Here is a 20,381-nt window from a genome sequence, read left to right on the forward strand (position 1 = left end):
TCAGATCTCGTGGGACTTATTCACACATGAGAATAGCATGGGAAAGACTGGCCTGCATGATTGAATTACTCCCCCTGGGTCCCTCCCACAACATGTGGGAATTTTGGGAGATACAATTCAAGTTGAGATTTGGGTGGGAACACAGCCAAACCATGTCAGGTGGCAAAACTCTGAATATACCAAAACATACTGAATTGTAGACTTGATGATTTTTACAGTATATTAATTATGTATTGAAGTTGTTAAAATAGCTGATTGGAGAATCTGAATGATGGGATATGGTGAAAAGGCAGGGGTGGGATGGGGGAGTATTCTAGGACTGGGTATGGGACAGGGAAGGGCTGCCAGCTGACCCCAAATGGGAACCCCACAATGGGTCCAGTAGCCCCTCCTGGATCCATCTGCTGGGCAGAGTTGAGGGGTGGGGGCTGCCCTGGAATATATCGTCCTCCCCAGTTAGGCTGGACTAGGAAAAGGAGGGGAAGAGGCTTTCTTCTCTGGCACTGCTACAAAGACCCTGTGGCTTCTATCCTGGGGTGCTGGGTGGGTGATTCTCATAGGCAGAGGGTGCCTTGCTCAAGGTACCTTCAAAGAATGAGAAACTTTGAATATTTAAGACCAAACCCTAGGCTGGGTGTGGTGGCTCATACCAGTAATTCCAGAACTTTGGGAGGCCAAGGTGGGAGGATCACTTGAGCCCAGGAGTTTCAGACCAGCCTGGGCAATATAATGAGACCTCATCTATTAAAAAAAAAAAAATAGCTAGGCGGCCTGAACCTGTGGTTTCAGCTACTCAGGAGGATGAGGCAGGAGGATGGCTTAAGCCTGAGAGGTCAAGGCTGCAGTGAGCTATGATAGTGCCACTGCACTCCAGCCTGGGCGAGAGATACCCTGTCTGGAAAAATAAATAATAATAAAAGCCAAACCCTAGTGAGCATTTCAAGCACATGTGTTCAGGCATGTGGTATTCGAAAGCTCAAATTCAACACAAGAAAGATGATGTAAGATATTTACAAAAACAGATTGCATTACCATTGAGGGCAAATCGAGGGCTGCCTCTAATTCCTTCATTCAACACATTTATTGAGTAGCCACTCTGTCAGATACAGTTTTAGAACTCCTTGCAGCAGTGAGTGAAACAGACAAAAGTATCTGCGGTCATGTAGCTTACCCTTTGCTAGAGAGACACAAAGAACTAGTAGTATAGCACGTTGTAGAGGGTCTCAGAGAAGGGTGATTATGAGGAAGTCAGAGGGAGGGAAATTGCAATTGTAAATACTGTAGGTTGGTCAGGGGAGGCCTCACTTAGAAGGTGACATTTGAGGAAAGACTTGGAGGTGAGGGAGGAAGAGGAGCACACCTGGAGTAGGATCCTTGCAGGCAGAGGGCAGAGTCAGGGCATGGCCCTGTGGCGGAGGAGGCCCTAGCCCAGGACATAGAAGAGGGTGTGAGGGGTAAGAAGGTGAGGAGCCCAGCAGGGCTTGACACGGAATGGGCAATTGCAGTGCACACATGGTGACTGCTGTGTCACAAAACCCAATCACAACACCCAATCCTCAAACTAAGGGGGGAACGATGTTAAGGAGAATTCACTCACAGTATATCATAGCAAACATAAAGGCTGGACAGGAGTCCACGTTTAAAAGAGGAAGAGGAAAATCAATGGCATGACACCTATGTAAAAGGCAGGCAGGCAAGAAGGCAGGACAAAAGTTTGCAAAAGACCAGGAATGCAGTGGCGGGTCACGGGGTGGGGGCAGTGGAGTGAACAAGGGGGAATAGGGGAGGACCTCCCAGGAAGGCCTGGTATCATACAATAATTCAAAAAAGGACAAAGATCAGATAACAATGATATGAAAATAGGGAGTACAGAGCAAAGAAAACATATTGTGGAAGAGAGTATTACTGAATTAGAAACAGTAAGGAATGGAATACACTTACTGAAAATCTACAGATAACCTGCATGAAGGGAAGCCTCTCATTTATAGGCCAAAAAGTTCTTGGAGAGGGTACTTACATCATTGTAAAAAATCATCTTCAAGGCCTAGCTAAGTATGTATTAGCACAACACAGATTTGCTACCTTAGAAGGAAAAAGACATCAACATTCGCAGATTGGAGCTTGAACCACAGCACACTTGATAACATTGCTTTAGGAGAACTTGGTTTCTTTTTTCCTCTTGGCAGAATCGGCCAGCAGCAGACTCAAAGGATCCTCAAGTTTATAACCAAAGACTGCTTAGTTCACCTATGCTCCATGGTGAATTTCTTGAGTCACTTTGCAAAGGAGTGGCTTCCTTTTATGAAGGGAAACTTTATGCAGGGAAATAACATTTTTAGGATATAGCTTTTGTTTGAAGTTTGTAGTAGGGCCTGAGGGCCAGACCCTAAACAAGTTGTTTTTCTTTAACTCTGTCCTCTGTACTGGAATGCAGCTTGCAACTCTTCTTTGCCTTTGTTGAGCAGGAAGCATGATAGCTGAAGGCCAAGGCTGAAGTTCGGATGCTCTATCTTCTTGATAAAGAAGGGCGTAATTATGCACGGATAATATTGAAATAACATCCAAAGTACACTTGCACTGTAATCACCTAAAAGAAAATTGGGAAATACTAACTGGGAGCTGTTTGTAAAGAGCCTTGGCCTGGGTGTCAGATGCTTAGGAGCAGAGCTGGGAATTCTACCTAAAAAGCAGCCTGGCTTTGGGAACACTAAACACCTGTATGAACCCCTTCCCTCTCGTGCTAAATGAGGGTTTGGACTTGATGACTTTGAAGAGCCCTTCCCATTCTAGCATTCTGCCTCCTGTATATCTGACTGAAGGGTAACTCCCTGCCATTGGCGTTCATTTGGCATTCAGATGTTTCAGTGCATCATCCCTTTTATGTTCGTATTTCCGAGTTAACACTGGAATGTACTGACGACATATTTGTCAGGCACTACCCTTCCTATATATATTACCACATCGAATCCTTATAACAATTCTCTGGGGGCAGGTATCCTAATACAAATTTTCCATATAAGGAAACTCAGACCTAGAGTGGTTAAGTCACTCACCTGAGGTCACACAGTAAGTGGTAGAATGGGAGCTTAGCCCCCAGACTGACTCTCCTGATAGTTTATTATACTAGTTAGAACTGTATCTAATATTAAAAGATTATTATTAGCAGTTTCTTTTACATTATCAAAATTTTAGTGCCTTGAATGATTTCAAAAGTCCTTATTTGAAACCCCAACATGCTTTTGAGCTGTAGAGGTTGTGTCCCAGTAGCTGGGGGTGGCCACCAAAACACTTCAATGTGATAGGGCCTTGTCTTGCTCTTGGGAGGTTTCAATGGGAGCCCAGTTGAAGCACTGGATTGGTGATTAGGAATATCATTACTGAATGAGATTGCATGCATGCTACTTTACAATTTAGGTAGCCTCATCTCATGTCTTCTTGGACCAGTGGTTCTCAAGGGGTTTCCAGTCCCCCAGGAAACCTGAGACCCTTTCAGAGGGTCTGCAAGGTTTTCACAGTACTACTAAAACACTATTTACCCTTTCGCTGCATTGATATTTTTATTGAGGTACAAAAGCAGTGGTGGGTAGAACTGCTGGAACCTTAGTATGGTGGCACCAAACCACTAGTAGTAATGATCATATTCTTCATAATCAAATACTTGCAGTAAAAACACAAGTGCCTCTTTGACTTAAGAATGACCTTGGAGAAGCAATAAAAATTATTACTTTTATTAAGAATAAATCTTGGCCCTTAAGTAGAGTGACACAAGATGAGAAGTACCCATAAAGCACCTGCATACTGAAGTACAACATTTGTCTCAAAGAGAAGCACTTCTGTGACTGAATTGTGAGTTGAACTCTCTTCCTTTCTCATGGAATACTATTTTTATTGAAAGAACAATTGACAAGCTACAGTTCTATGGATGGTATGTTCTCAAATATTAACAAAGTGAGCCTGTCCCTTCAAAGAAAACAGCAGACAGTATTTATTGCCAATGATAACAATTTAGGTTTTAAGCAAAAATAAGAATTTTTTGTAGAATCTGTGTCTGTCACTATGACTTAAAATTTTCTGATACAGCTGGTGGTATTTTAATGTATATGATAATGTGATATTTTGGTACTATCTAATGAAATATGTCAACATTTAGAAGTTCTACATATACTGTTTCTGTCTCTGGTGCTTGAATCAAGATTTAAAAATAATTTTCTAAATGATCAATGCATGATGCTGCAAAATTATGGATGGGTAAAAAAATAAATTCAAAGTGCAAGACAGATCCACGGATTTTTAATGTCATAATAATATGAGAAGTTCACTGGCATCATTTCAGAGTCCACATAGTAATTAATCTTTAAGAAACTTAAACTATTAAAAAACTTAAAACTACGACTTAAGAAGCAATGATCTGAAAAAGCAATTACAATATTCTAGCTCGAAAAACTGAAAGCCTTTCCTTTAAGATCTGGAATAAGACGAGGATGCCCATTTTCACTGTTACTCAACATAGTGTCCTAGCTGGAGCAATCAGAAAAGAGAAAGAAAAGGCATCTAATTGGAACAGAAGCAGTCAAATTATTCTTGTTTGAAGATGGTATGATCTTATATTTGGGAAAACCTAAAATTAGAACTGATAAATTCAGTAAAATTGCAGCATACAAAATCAACATACAAAAATCAGGAGCATTTCTACATGCCAACAGTGAACAATATGAAAAAGAAATCAAGAAAGTAATCCCATTTACAATGGCTACAAATAAAGTAATATACCTAGGAATAAATTTAACCAAAGGAATGAAAGATCTCTATAATGAAAACTGTAAAAGACTGATGAAAGAAGCTAAAGAGAACACACAAAAAATGGAAATATATTCCATGTTCATGGATTGGAAGAATCAATGTTGTTAAAATGTCCATACTACCCAAAGCAATCTACGGATTAAATGCAATTCCTATGGAAATATCAATGACATTCTTCACAGAAATAGAAAAAGTAATCCTAAAATTTATGTGGAATCACAAAGTACCCAGAATAGCCAAAGCCACTGTGAACAAAAGGAACAAAACTGGAGGAATCACATTACCTGACTTCAAATTACACTACAGAGCTATAGTAACCAAAACAGCCTGGTACTGGTGTAAAAACAATAGTCTAAATAGCCATAGACCAATGGAACAGAATAAAGAATCCAGAAATAAAACCATATATCTACAGTGAACTCATTTTTGACAAAAGTGCCAAGAACATACATTGAGGAAAGGACAATCCATTCAATAAATCCTGTCGTGGAAACTAGATATCCATATGCGGAAGAATGAAGCTAGACTCCCTATCTCTCACCATATACAAACATCAAATCAAAATGGATTAAATATTTAATTCTAAGACCTAAAACTATGAAACTGCTAGAAGAAACCATTGGGGAAACTCTCCAGGACTTTGGTCATGGCAAAGATTTTTTGGCTAAGACCTCAAAAGCATGGATAACCAAAGCAAAAATGGACAGTGGGATCACATCAAGTTAAAAAGCTTCTGTACAGCAAAGGAAATGATCAACAAGTGAAGAGGCAACCCACAGAACAGAAGAAAATATTTGCAAACCACCCATCTGACAAGGGTGGTTAATAACCAGAATATATAAGGAGCTCAAACAACTCGACAGGAAAAAAAAAAATCTAATAATCCTATTAAAAAATGGGCAAATGATCTGAATAGGCATTTCTCAAACGAAGACATACAAATGTCAAACAGGTATATTAAAAAATGCTCAACATCACAAATCATCAGAGAAATGCAAACCAAAACCACAAGGAGATATCCTCTCACCCAAGTTAGAATGGCTGTTATCCAAGAGACAGGCAAGAACAAATGCTGCTGAGGATAGAGAAAGGGGAACCCTCCTACACTGTTGGTGGGAATGTAAATTAGTACAACCACTATGGAGAACAGTTTGGAGGTTCCTAAAAAAACTAAAAATAGAACTGCCATATGACCCAGCAATCCCACTAGGCATACACACAAAAGAGAGGAAGTCAGTATATCAAAGAGATACCTGCCCTCCCATGTTTACTGCAGTACTATTCACAATAACCAAGATTTGAACTCAACCTGAGTCTATCAACAGATGAATGGATACAGAAAATGTGGCACATACACACAATGGAATACTATTCAGCCATAAAAAAATGAAATACTGTCATTTACAACAACATGGATGGAATTAGAGGACATTATGTTAAGTGAAACAAGCCAGGCAAATACAAAAAAAGACATTTTGCATGTGCTCACTCATTTGTGGGAGTCAAAGATTAAAACAAGTGAACTCATGGAGACAGAGAGTAGAATGATGGTTATGAGAGGCTAGAAATAGTAGTAGGGAGGAGGGTGGAAAGTGGAGATGTTTAGTGGGTACAAAAATATAGTCACATAGAATGAATAAGATCTAGTATTTGATAGCACAACAGGGTGACTCTAATCAACAATTTACTGCATATTTTAAAATAGCCAAAAGAGTGGAACTGGAATGTTCCTAACACAAAGGGATGATAAATGCTTGAGGTGGTAAATACTCGATTAACTTCGATGTGACTATTATACATTGTATGCTTGTATTAAAACATAACATGTACCTCATAAATATATATTTATGAGCCCATAAAAATTAAAAATATTCACCCCTTTTCAACCAATATATGTGTGAGGTTGGAGTTTCTTCATGCTTCAACCAAAACAAAGTATATTCCTGATGTGACTATAGTAGGGATGCGATAGACACACTTTTCACAATATGATAGCTGGAGAATAAAGCTCAGGAAATGAGCCAAAGCCATGCAGATGTGTCTTTTCCCAAAAATCCAGTCAAAACAAAGTATCACAACAGATGGAATGCAGAGGCAGACTTGAGAATCCACCTGTCTTCTATTGAGCCAGACATTAAAGAGATTTGCAAAAAATTTGTTTTGGAAAAGATTTTTTTTTTTTTTTTTTTTTGAGACGGAGTCTCACTCTGTCACCCAGGCTGGAGTACAGTGGTGAGATCTCGGCTCACTGCAACCTCCACCTCCCGGGTTCAAGTCATTCTCCTGCCTCAGCCTCCCAGGTAGTTGGGATTACAGGCGCGCACCACCATGCCTGGCTAATTTTTGTATGTTTGTAGTAGAAACGGGGTTTTGCCATGTTGGCCAGGCTAGTCTTGAACTCCCGACCTCAGGTGATCCGCCCACCTCGGCCTCCCAAAGTGCTGGGATTACAGGTGTGAGCCACTGCACTCGGCTAGAAAAGACTTTTTATAGAAATATATAATTTATGTTAATACATCATGCTCTTATCATTGTTATTTTTAAATGAGTTGACATATATATTTTAAATCTCAGTTTTAATTTCTAATACAATGACTACTGATAGATATAAACCAAATAAGCAAAAGCTGTTTGGGGTCCTTGAAAATTTTTAAGGATCAAAGAATTCTCAGACCAAAAAGTTTAAAGAAGCACCATCTTAGACCACTCCCATCCTCACAGGCAGCTACTGATAAAGGAAAACCCTTTGGAGAGAGCAAGCGCTAAAACAAGAGGCTTTCTACATTCCCAAGCTGGTTAGAACTGAAGCCTCAGTGGTAATTCCTATTCAGGGATCTCCAAAACACCATGCTACTGTGGTAGCTTGGCTTGATGCTGTCTCTAGCAAAAGTAAAAGAAAATAAAAGAGCTTTATAATAGGTGGGAGGAAATGAGAATATTCATAAAGCAAAAAACTAACCAAGTGCTGGGCCAATTCCATCAAATGGTCAAAAGTGAGGTGTGTAGGGAAAATTTTGTTGAAGATGAGAAGCAAATGGCAGACAAGGGACTCACTGAAAATCATTTGCATGTTTGCTCTTTTAAACTCTGAATTTCTGCATCTGACAATTCTGCAGTGCCCATCCTTGACTGCAACCCATCACTAGAACTGTAAGTAATAAAGCATTAATAATATGGGAACTGCTCTAAGCTTTCTCTTTTACCATTTGTAAAAAAAATTTTTAAAGAAATTGGTATTGTTTTAGTTCTTCACATTCCTTCATCTTCTGCCACTCAAGTGGAGGTGCACTAAGGTAAAATTTGTAATAAGCAAAATATATTCAAATTTGGGGCTCTGCTATTCAAGCTTAAAATGAATTTAGCATCTTTAGAAAAAGTACAATCATCAAAACAGCCTAAATAAACTTAAAAACTCTTCTTTACGGAAAGGCTATTTTAAAACCAAACAAGCTGATAACAAGAACAATGGATTGTGAGTTCTAACACTCTCAGATTGAAGGCTGAACTGGAAAGACTAGCTGCTAACAGCAGCTGCTGTAGTTCCAGGTGAGGGGGGACACTGGGATATTCCTTTTGTGACTATAGTATGGGTGCAAGAGACACACACACACACACATATATATATATACAGACTGTTGCTTACTTTTCACAATATTTTGGCTAGAGAATAAAGCTCAGGAAAAAAGAGCAAAAACCATGCAGCCCTGTCTCTTTCTACAGGTCCAGTCAAATTTGAGGATCACATCTCCCAGAAGGGGCTTGCTTCTCCTTACTGCCACCCACATACACTCATTAGCCCTGGGAATCCAGCACAATTGAGAAGCTCAGACTGCAGAAAGCCTGATTTTTAAGGATGGGTCGAACTAGAACTGGAACTGGAACCTTAACAGCCAATACTTCTGCAATCTTATGCAGGTGCTTCTGAAGTATTTACAACTAGGAAAGAACTACATAAAGTTTAGGGAGTTATTAGATCTCTGTTTTTTTTTCCTTCCCTGAATAACTGACTTAACAACTTTTCTTTTTCTTTCTTTTGGTGGTAAATAGTGGGTATTTATTTGAAATGAAAAAAAATTACTTAAGTACCTGGACTATTGCATTTAATCATGTATTGTAATTGTGTTACTCTACCTTTTTGCATCAGAGACAAATATACAATGAACATTCAGATATCACAGATTGCACACTAGATAGTAATTCTTCAGGTCTTTTACATAACCAAGAAACATATTGGTTTCTGCAATATAGTATAAAAGTCCACAATCAATCCAGTCTTAGCCAGTATCTTCAATTTACTTCTGTTGCTGTACAAATAATTGGCCATTACTAGGGCTTACAAGTTAATAACAGGACAAAAAATATACATTGCACTGACACAAAAAGTCAGCTGTGTTAATAGTCATGCAACAAGTAACCAAACTTGCTGAAATTAAAAATACTTTCTAAAAACAGTTTTAACGGCATAAATATTTTATACACAGTTCATTTACCAAAACAAAATGTATTTAAATGATACAAAGCAAAAATAAGTTTCTACCAACTTTATACATAAGAAAGTGCAAAATAACTTATCTATAGAGTGTTTTGCTATTATCCAGACGGATGGCTGCTATGGGCAGCTATTCTCTTCTTCAAAAGCATGACATTACAGTTGCACACTACACACAAATGTTAGAATACATGGATGAACAAATGAACAGGTGGATGGATGAACGAACAAACTACGAAGATCAGGCAGGAGCCCTGTGAGGTACTCTCAGAGAAAGAATGCAGACCACACTAAGGTAGATGTACATGTTGACAATAGATGTTGGTAAATAAATTTACATGGAACACAGAACGATATCCAGAGAAATAATTAGTTTATGTGAGTGTACTTGTATGTGTGAGTGATTCTATTGATTTCTGCATTAGAGGCAAAAAGAAAAGAAACCTGATTGAACAAAACAGTTGCCCACAGCACCAGCTGCCAGAGGAAATACTACCATGAGGGTTTTGGTTTCCACCTTCTAGTTATGGAAGTCGTGTCAGAAAGTTAGTAATGAAAGTTGTGTCAGAAAGTTTAAAAGTGTTCATTTCATATAGTTTCCTATTACAAAGAGGAATAACCTTTAAGTAACAACACACACACATTCATATATTCAAGTCTTTAAAGAACACCTCTGCCACTGGGTATGGGGTAAACATGATTCATGGACAAAAGGAGGACGCTTCTTTTAAAAAGTGTAGAATAACACTGCTACAACTCATCTAGAGGGCCACACAGGGGCAAGGCCCACAGTTACGTGATAGCACAATTTCTGCAACTGTTGAACATCAGCATTATTTATTAGAATTGAAGATGGTGATGTGGGAGGGACAGTGTGGGGGGAGTAAGACACAGAAAGGAAAACAGAACACAACTTTTCTTTAAGTTAAAGTATTAATGCCGATAATCCTTTTATTAACAAGTATATTTGAACTTTTAGAAATGGAAGTGTTTTAATCAATTTTGATATGTAATCATAAATAGACTGTAGGCTCAAACCCAGGTAAATAAAGATTTAAATTTAGTAAGCGTAAGGCACTAAAGCAGCCTTTATATTTTCTCTTGGAGACCTAGTTATCGTATCAGGAAGAACAAATTTGTTCTTAAGCTGGTTTCAGCCCATCAGGTACAAGATCACCATTGTACCAAATGCCTATTTTTGAATGCATGTGCATATATGTGCATTTTAGTGCATAAGTGTGCCTCTCACCAGGGCCTAAAGACGGAAAGTTGGAAAAGCCAAAGCCGCTGTCCTTTGCATGACACCTCTGTGAGGATGTGAAGGCCTTTCCTTTTGCACCTGTGAGGGTGTGAAGGCCTATCTTGGGCCATTAATGATTCTACATTTTTCAAATCACAGGGCTTTTAGAATTGTTCATAATATTATCACTAAGTTTCTGAAAATGTTAAAATCTAGATTAACTGTTTCATTTTTTAATATTTATATATATATGTACATAACACACATTTAAAAAAATCCCACCACCAAGCCTTTTCTCTGTAAACTAATCTCTTAGCCCCTTCCAGCTTTAATCCCCCTGGATATGTGTGTTCTGTATCCAACTAGTAGAACAAATTAAATAACTAAATATTAAAATACTGTAATTATATTCATAGCAAAAACAAAAAAATAGACATTGATACAGTATAAATCTCACTGTTTTCAGGTAGATGACATTAAATGGTAAAGGTTAATTTTAAGCAGTTCTGACATGATTCAGTTTTACAACAAAGTTTATATGTTAATTCTGTACACTTTTTTCTTTCCTTTTTTTAACCCCTTTTTTGAAAATAAGCTATAGTAGAACATCCGTGTCACGAAAGACACATACTTATTATGTTCTATGCAAGATAAGCTAATTTTGGGTTACATGCAAATATATTTCCATTAGTTGAGACAGGGCTCCTGCACTGCATTGGTCATCTGACCACCTTTCTGCAATGCTAACAAGGTATTCTTTGACCAAACAGCAGTCCACATACAAGTTTAAAAGGGGCCTTGTTTATGTAGGAACAACACTGAGGTGGTGCATAGCCAGGTACAAGACACCCAAATATTTCCAGTTTATCTTACGGCTGGACTCCTATTCTCCCACGCTGTTTCCTAAAGAAGGTCCACATTATTTTGGTTACTAGCCTAGTTTAAGTGGAGATACTGTGGGCAACTTGAAAGAAATGACATCAGGCACACAGGCTGAGCTTGAAAGGAAAAAAAGACCACAGATAATGTCTTTGGGGATTTAAAAAAACATATTTATAATTAATTGGTAAGTGAGGGATGTCAGACAAACCATAAGTTGTTCATTGAGTTAGTGGTTTAGTTTGAAGTTTCATGTTACAGGCAGTTAAGTCCTTATTTAGAAAAAAGGCCTTTTATACCTATTTACAATATACAGTTACTTGCAAAGAAGTCAGATTTACAACCATTTTCTAAAAGCCTTTTTTGTTGTTGGTTTTTCCAAATAAGGATGAGTAGCTGTATAAAAATGAGATGCAAGAAAAGAGAGTTAATAAGTGAGGATATTTCTCTTGGAGACAGCTACTGTCATCAGGGAGAATTGGAGATGGAAAGTGTTGCTTCTAGAACCACCTCATATTCTTCTTGTGCTGTTCACCTGAATCACGTCTGCCCCATTCCTGTACTCTACACCCGTTTTATTCAATGATCCCTTTGAATTTTAACACTTCAAACACGTGGTATGAAGAGATGTGTAAACGGAGACTGTTTTCAATGCCTTCCAAGCTGGGACAGGAGAATCGGGAAGGGGTCTACAGACCGTGGTCTCCACTCAGCTTGTTGAATCTTCAACAATTTCGAGGCCCATCTTCTGAACCTCTCTCATGCTGTAAGTTATAATAACAGTTCTGACAAACACGCACCGGGGATGAGATTTTCAAGCGTTTGATTTCAGATTGAAATCGACTGCACCTAAAGGAAAGGAAAAGTCAATTAATTATTGGTCTCCTCCATGCTTGATCATGGGTTCCGGAATATTAATAATTGAATGGAAAGCTTGCAGTAAAATGCCAAAGGCCATACTGGTTTGTGTTGTGTGGTTGAACAAGGACTAAAAGGAAAGCTGTATTATTTGTTTCAGTCTATGAAGAAATGCAGTATTAAACCAGGGAAGCTATTTCTTTGACTGATGAGAATTAAAAAAAATGAAAACAAAAAAACAGAGTTAAGATTTTCCTACACAATGAGGCCAAGGTGTCTGAACATCGATGTGAGGCCATTCTACCTGTGCAGACTAATTCTCATGGCCTATAAGCTTGGGAGGTATGTCAGTGTCTTTACTTGGAGCTTGACATATTTTTCCTGGAAATTAGAAAAACTCACTAGTGGAAATTAGAAGACTCACTAATGAATATCTACTTCCAAGAGAATTACTAATAACTCATTAGTAAGTCTTCTAATTTCCAACAGAAATATGAGTTTGATCACTATCAAGTTCCATTGTGCTTTTAAACATTTTGATTGATCCACTCTTCAATCATTTCTTAAACAGTTAGACTGGCTTTCCTTTTCCAGTCCCAACACCCTCATTTCCTATTTATCTTGCTGGAACTGTTTGAAGCAGACTATTCTTAAGAGATGTTCAAATTCTTTAAGAAGTATTCAGAGTTCCTATTCCTGGAATAAAGCTGGGTGTGACTCAGGATGTGGTATTAAATCACTTTAGGCTTGGATTTTCACAAGATTAAAATGGAAATGAAAAAAAAAATTTTGTTTTTTTTTGAGAGATGGGGTCTCAGTACATTGTCCAGGCTGTCCTCAAACTCCTGGCCTCAAGTGATCTTCCTGCCTTGACCTCCCAAAGTGCTGAGACTACAGATGGGAGCCACTGTACCTGTCCCTGAAATGGAGATTTATGTTTAGTCCATTAATCTACCAGTAAAAGTGTCCAGAGAGTAAATTAAGTACTATAAGCTTATGGGTTTAAAGGACTGTCACTGGACCTCTCAGAACCCTGAGGAGTGTCAACAGCTCTCAGTCATAGAGACCACAGGCTATGTGTTCTGGACAGCACTTCCTTCTGTGCCTGCTTCATCAGAACTTATCACTCTTTGGTCAGTTTCCAATAAAGCTTCCATCCAACATTTAATAGCAATGGATAATTTAAAGAATTACCTATAATTAAACAATATTTTGAAAATTAAACATGACAAAGAACAGATGTGTGCCAGCAGACATACGGAATGCTAGCACAAATCACTAGATTAATATGATGGGTGTGGAGGTTGAAAACTATAATCCCAGCACTTTGGGAGGCTGAGGTGGGGGTACTGCTTGAGCCCGCAGCTTTGAGATCAGCCTGGGGAACATAGTGAGACTCTGTCTCTACAAAAAATACAAAAATTAGCCAGGTGTGGTGGCTCTTGCCTATAGTCTCAGCTACTTGGAAGGCTGAGGTGGGAGGACTGCTTGAGCCTGGGAGATCAAAGCTGCAGTGAGCTGTGATCATGCCACTGCACTCCAGCCTGGGTGACAGAGGAAGACCCCATCTCAATATCTATATATATATATATATATATAGATAGATAGATAGATAGATAGATAGATAGATATGGGCCGGGTGCAGAGGCTCATGACTGTAATCCCAGCACTTTGGGAGGCTGAGGTGGGCAGACCATGAGGTCAGGAGTTCAAGACCAGTCTGGCCAATATGGTGAAACCCTGTCTCTACCAAAAATACAAAAATTAGCCGGGCAGGTGGTGCATGCCTGTTATCCCAGCTACTCAGGAAGCTGAGGTAGGAGAATCGCTTGAACCCAGGAGGCGGAGGTTGCAGTGAGCCAAGATTGCGCCACTGCACTCCAGCCTGGGTGACAGAGTGAGATTCCGTCTCAAAAAAAAAAAAAGAAAAAAAGACTATATGGCTCTGTGCTTTGAAAGGCCTGCTCTATAAAACCCATTATGGATTTTAAAATTTATTATTTATTTTTTTGAGATGGAGTCTCGCTCTGTTGCCCAGGCTGGATGGAGGGAAGTGGCACGATCTCGGGTCATTGCAACCTCTGTCTCCTGGGTTCATGTGATTCTCTCACTTAACCTCTTGAGTAGCTGGGATTACAGGCACACACCACCACACCTGGCTAATTTCTGTATTTTTAGTACAGACAGGGTTTTGCCATGTTGGCCAGGCTGGTCTCGAACTCCTGACCTCAGGTGATGAGCCCACCTCAGTCTCCCAAAGTGCTGGCATTACAGGTGTGAGCCACCGTGCCCAGCCCCATTATAGGTTTTACACAGCAGGCCTTTAAAAGCACAGAGCCACTAGACAGAATCCTCTGCCAGCCCCACAGAAATTCCCATAGGAAATGGCTGGCTGCAACATTTTGGGTCCCTCATCTTGAACCAGACTGCCCAGCAGAAAAGGTTTAAGGAATCAAATTATGGAACATCTGTTTTGCCAGACTTTGAACTTGGTGCCTTAAAACACTCATATATGTGATCTCATTTAATTCTCTCAATAGCTCTAAGAGGACTGGTCTTCTTACCCACATTTACAGATGAAGAAACCAAAGCTCAGAGAGGCTCAGTAACTTGCTGGCATTATGGCAACAGAAAGTAGCACAATGAGCATTTGGTCAGTGTAAACCCAAAGACTATGCCCACACCAGTAAACCAATGCTGCTTACAAAACCTCAGAAACTGCCTCATAATTACACAAGTTAAGAATAATATGCTTTCTATGAAAGCATCTCTGGAGTAAGGCAATATAAGCCTTAAAGTATACTGTCCATGGAATCCTTTCTGTTGTCTGGCAGAAGAAGTAATGACTGTGGATATGTATCTGGGACCCGGGTATAGGACAGAGTTATCAACCAAATCCACAGCCATGGGACCACTGACCTTTCATATGGGGGAAAAACAGATCCTTGCCTCATGTCATACCCCAAAATGAATTACAAATGAATTAAAGATCTAAATGTGAAAAATAAAACTTTGAAACCTTTAAAAGAAAATAAATAAGATTATATTCGTGATCTTAGGATAGGGAAAGAATTCTTAAGGCACAAAAAAGCAAAAATCATAAAGAGTAATAAATGTGACTACAACCAGTTTAAAAACTTGTCTGACAGAAAAAACATATACAAAGTTGAAACGCAAGCCACAGACTGGCAGAACATACCTGCAAGATATATAAAAGACAAATGTGTACAGCACAGAATATATAAAAGAACTCCTCAAGGAAAAAAAAAGAAAAAGGCAAAGTACCCAAGAGGAAACCCAAATAGCCAACAAACATGAAAAGATGTTGTCTCACTAGCATTGCAAGTTAAAACAACAAAGCACTATTTTTTAGCTATCAGATTGGCAAAAGTGGAAAAAGTCTGGCAGTCCTAAGCATGACTAAGAATTTGGAGAACTTTCATGTCCTGTTGGAGGTAGTATTAACTAGCACTACTGTTTTGAAGAGTAATTTGGCAATATCTAATTAAGATCAAGAACAAATTTGTGTTCCATCAATTTCATTCCATCTGTAGAGGAATTCCAGCTTGTGTATTAGAAGGGCATTTATAGGGATATGCATTGTAGCATTATTTATAGTACTAATAGAAAAAAAAAAACCCTGAGAAGGCATCAAAAGAGAAATAAATGGTGATAAATTCATATAATTAAAACAACCGACAATAGTTAAAATAAATATATTAGAATAAGTTATCTATATAAATGGATTTCAAAGACAATGTTGAGTAAGAAAGTTACAGAAGGGTAAAAACAGTATACTATATAAAGCTGAAAAGTGAAGCTGAAAACACCAAAACAATATGATGTAATGTTTACAGAGGCAACACATGCTCCTGAAAGTATAGCAACATGGAGAATGGGTGTGATTGGTGAAGGGTGCAAAGAGGATACTTAAAATGTATCTATAGTGTTTATAGAAACATTTCACATACAGGTATCCAAATTAAATATGATGAAATATTAGCATATGTGCATTCTGTGTCATGGATGACAAGGTGTTTGTGACTTGTATGATAGAAAAATTTCCTAATTGTAGTAATAAAGAAGAACAGAAAAAGTGAAGACTGGTTCATACTAACAAGGCATACTGTAGTGGGGATGCCAGGGCAATCAGAACTTGTGTGTAGGACATAATTAACATCCTTAGAGCTTACTCAATGTAAATTCAAAAAGCAGATATCTTATCTTACTTCTGGCAGAAGAGCTGACCACAGTTCCTGCAATGGTGTCGTCTTTCTGTGAGTGAAAACCTCACCGAGCAGCCCGAGCAGCTGTCACCGCCTTCATCCTTCACCCAGTGATCAGCAGCAGAACGGCCTGGCTGGTCACTCACAGACCAGCTGAAAACTCGGCCTCGACTGTCACCAACGAGGATCCTACTGTGATCCCTGCAGGAGACATGACAGAGGAGGTCATTGTATAGAAGGCTTCTGTTGTCTGTGATCTCCTTCTTGAGGCTCTCTGGTTTTTGGTGGATGTGTGTTTTGGGGTCAGGGCTGGTAAGGGTCCCGGAGAGACTCCTTGATTCACTCAGGGATGTATGTGTAAACAGACAAAAACTGAATTGAGCCCAAGTTTACACTTCCATTTCAATTTTCTTTGGATCACCCTTGCTGTATCTTTGAAGAACAGAAAAAGCAGTTTTTCACTTTTTAAAAAAATTCAGAATTAAAATCCAGTGTATGGGTATGGTGGCTCACACCTGTAATCCCAGCACTTTGGGAGGCCGAGGTGGGCAGATCACTTGAGCCCAGGAATTTGAGACCAGCCTAGGCAACACGGTGAAATCCCGTCCTACAAAAAATACAAAAATTAGCCAGGTATGATGGTACGCGCCTATAGTCCCAGTTATTTGAGGGGCAGAGGTGGGAGAACTGCTCGAGCCTGGGAGGTTGAGGCTGCAGTGAGCTGTGACTGTGCCCCTGCACTCTAGCCTAAGCAACAGAGCAAGACCCTGTCTCAAACAAACAAACAAAAAAAAACAAAAGAAGAAGAAAAAGAAAAGAAAAATATCTACACACTGACAGGGTTCTTCTTCAAATTTATCTCTTTGAGCTATATATGATAATACAAATAAAATCTGTTTTCCCCAAAGACAAGGCTGGAGTATATGGCCCTTGGCTAACCAAATGACTCAGATGGGAAGCGGAGCTGGAAAAAGCCTGACACTTACTTGGAGATGCCCAAGGCAGTGACCTCAGCTGGGTGTGTATTGTCCTTCCGATCAAAGGCTGTGTGCATAGTCAGCTTACTCCTGAACACCAGCTGCCGTTCCCATCGGTACCCTGGAGTGGAGAAGTGGAGGGCACAACATAATCAACTGAGGGAAGCCAGTACTGGGGAGAAATACTCTACGACGGTGGCCTTAAACTTAGGGTACCTCAACATACAGCTATAGCAGCTTTTCCAGTTCTCAGCAGTTGCCGCCTTGGTTGAAAGTAAAGCTATCTAGCTTGACATTAACATGGGTCAGGCTGAAGAAATATCTCACTGAAGGAGACAAACTAATGAGAAGGGGAAATTTTCAATGCAAGCAGATGCATCCAATTTCTCCAACTGAGGACCCTGCTTCTAACTCTATTCTGGGCAAAGTCACCTGTGAATGCAGTTTTATTTATTCATTTTAAATTAGCTTGCGTGATTTAATGAGTTGTGAATAAATGCAGTTTTTGGTTTGAGGTATTTTTCTTTAGAAGATGCCCAGCATATTGCAAACACCCTTGTAGGACAGAATTTTTAAGTCCACTTTACACTAGAAGAAACTGAAGAGGCCTTCTGTGTAAAGAGGCCTTTTGTGTGAGTGGCCCAGGTCACAGGGCACATCCAGGGTGGGGCCCAGGGAGAGCTAGACCCCACTGCCTCAATCCACTAACCCTCACACCACATATAAGGAGTGAGAAATAGATACCAGACTTCAAGTTACCAGGTTTCAATCTGCTGTAATTCCGCACCTCGATGGGATTGGGGTGGGGGTGGCTAAGGGGGCCCTGCAGATGGGCTCTGGTCTGGCCCTCTGAATAGTTCACAAATATGAAGCCGTCTTTCTCATCTAAACTGAGCTGGTCGGACCAGCGTCTGGAGTCATCAGAGCCACTGTCAGTACACCAGGCAGCTGCTGCGCGGCAGGAGGCTGTTCGGGGTCTGTGGCTGGTGCTGCTGGGTTGGCTTGGAGTGTCCTTAGGATCCTGGCTGACGCTCTGCTCATCTGCTTCTGAATCACTGCTGTCCTCGTCTTGGCCTTCCTGCCCTGGGTGAAGCATTGAGATAATTGGAACATACAGAATCACCAAAGTTACACCCAGCTTTGTTCTAGTAGCATTTTTTTTCTCCCAGTTATAAGCCTTTATGGACATAATATTTTAAGCTAAGTGTAACAAAAAAGAAAGTAAGTGCCACAATTTTTGGCTAGAGTACAGAGCAAAGAAATAAAAAAGCAGAATTTCTGAAAGAGTTTATTAAAAACTTTGGCCAAAATCCTTAGCTTGGAATTCAGTCTCTCACAATCTGGCCAGAACGTGCCTTTGCCGCACACTCCCTGCCATGCTGCAGCTAGACGGTGTCACTCCAGCTCTCTCCCTGCAGACCTGCTCCTCCAAGGGTGAGCTTCCTCACATGCTGCTGGTGCCGCCTAGACCCAGTTTCCCAATCTGTGTGTTCCGACGTCACCTAGCTTTCAAGGCACAGCTTAAACATTCCTGTCTCTAAATCACCTAATTCCTTCAGCTCAAAGTATTCTCCCCCTTTTCTAGACTCCTTTAACAGTTCTGTGCCTCCCAAGTTCTTGAAATTATCATTCTAAAAGATTACTTTTGGATATTCTCTCTCTCTCTCTCTCTATATATATATATTTTAAATATTTATTTATTTATTTTTGGAGGAAAGAATCTTGCTGTGTTGCCCAGGCTGGAGTGCAGTGGCGTGATCTTGGCTCACTGCAACCTCTGACTCCTGGGTTCAAGTGATTCTTCTGCCTCAGCCTCACAAGTAACTGGGACTACAGGCACTCGCCACCACACCTGGCTGATTTTTGTATTTTTAGTAAAGACAGGGTTTTACTATGTTGGCCAGGCTGGTCTTGAACTCCTGACCTCATGATCCACCCGCCCCGGCCTCCGAAAGTGCTGGGATTACAGGTGTGAGCCACCACGCCCGGCTACTTTTGGATATTCTTTCTACAAGATGGTAGAGAGAAGGACCGTTGCATACAGTGGTTAATGGCTGAAAGGTTAGTGAATTATCTTATTTTTAATTTTTATTTATGTACTTATTTTTACAGACATGTATCTTGCTCTGTCACTCAAGCTGGAGTGCAGTGGACCAATCATAGCTCACTGTAGCCTCAACCTCCTGAGCCCAGGGAATCCGCCCACCTCAGCCTTCTGAGTAGCTGAGACCACAGGTGCATGCCACAACACTTGGCTAAAGATTAGTGAATTATTGATGAAAGCCTTACTTTGGAATTTTGTTCTTCTTCCTCTTTTCACTGTTATTTTGCATTTCTTCACATCAACTCTCTACTCTGTTGCAATAAAGTCTACTGGAGGGAAAATATATAAGAAACAAGTACACCTGGCCCTCCATTTCTGTGGGTTCTACATCCATGGATTCAATTAACCTCAGATGGAAAGTATTGGGGAAAATAAACTGTGTCTGTTATTGAACATGTGCAGAATTTTTTTTCCTTGTCATTAGTCCCTAAACAATACAATATCACAACTATTTACACAGCATTTACATTGTATTGCAAGTAATCTGGAGATGATTTAAGGTATTCAGGAGGGTGTTAGTAGGTTTTATACAAATACTACTTATACCATTTTATATCAGGGACTTGAGCATTCTCAGATTTTGGTATCCAAGGGAGGTCTTAGAACCAACTCCTGAGGATACTGGGCCCACCACAGTTATTTTCTTAGCAAGACAAATACTTTGTCTGCTTCCTACTCAGTAGGGGTCTACTGGACTAATGTGAATGAAGTTTTCACCCCAACGGCTTATGATCATGAGCTCTGAGGTCCGCAAACAAGCAGCTTGTTTACATTTCACCCCAGCAAGTGCCCACAAATCTCCCCACTT

At 39.8% G+C, this 20,381-nt stretch overlaps 1 protein-coding gene across 11 annotated transcripts in view; it reads right to left on the bottom strand.

Moving 5' to 3' along the window:
• Positions 1 to 3,961: 3,961 nt before the first annotated feature.
• The window catches only part of WDFY3 (WD repeat and FYVE domain containing 3), a 308,566-nt gene continuing 292,146 nt past the window's right edge, over positions 3,962 to 20,381 (bottom strand). For all 11 annotated transcript variants that reach the window (XM_073017468.1, XM_007999124.3, XM_007999126.3 and 8 more), the window contains 4 exons: positions 18,229 to 18,552; positions 17,479 to 17,590; positions 16,496 to 16,693; positions 3,962 to 12,257 (listed from right to left, as the gene is read on the bottom strand). In XM_073017468.1, the coding sequence (XP_072873569.1) occupies positions 12,134 to 12,257; positions 16,496 to 16,693; positions 17,479 to 17,590; positions 18,229 to 18,552 (758 nt within the window). In that variant the 3' untranslated portion in view covers positions 3,962 to 12,133. The remainder of the gene's footprint in view (positions 12,258 to 16,495; positions 16,694 to 17,478; positions 17,591 to 18,228; positions 18,553 to 20,381) is intronic.

Source organism: Chlorocebus sabaeus, chromosome 7 (assembly GCF_047675955.1).
Source record: "Chlorocebus sabaeus isolate Y175 chromosome 7, mChlSab1.0.hap1, whole genome shotgun sequence".
NCBI classification, from domain to species: Eukaryota; Metazoa; Chordata; class Mammalia; order Primates; family Cercopithecidae; genus Chlorocebus; species Chlorocebus sabaeus.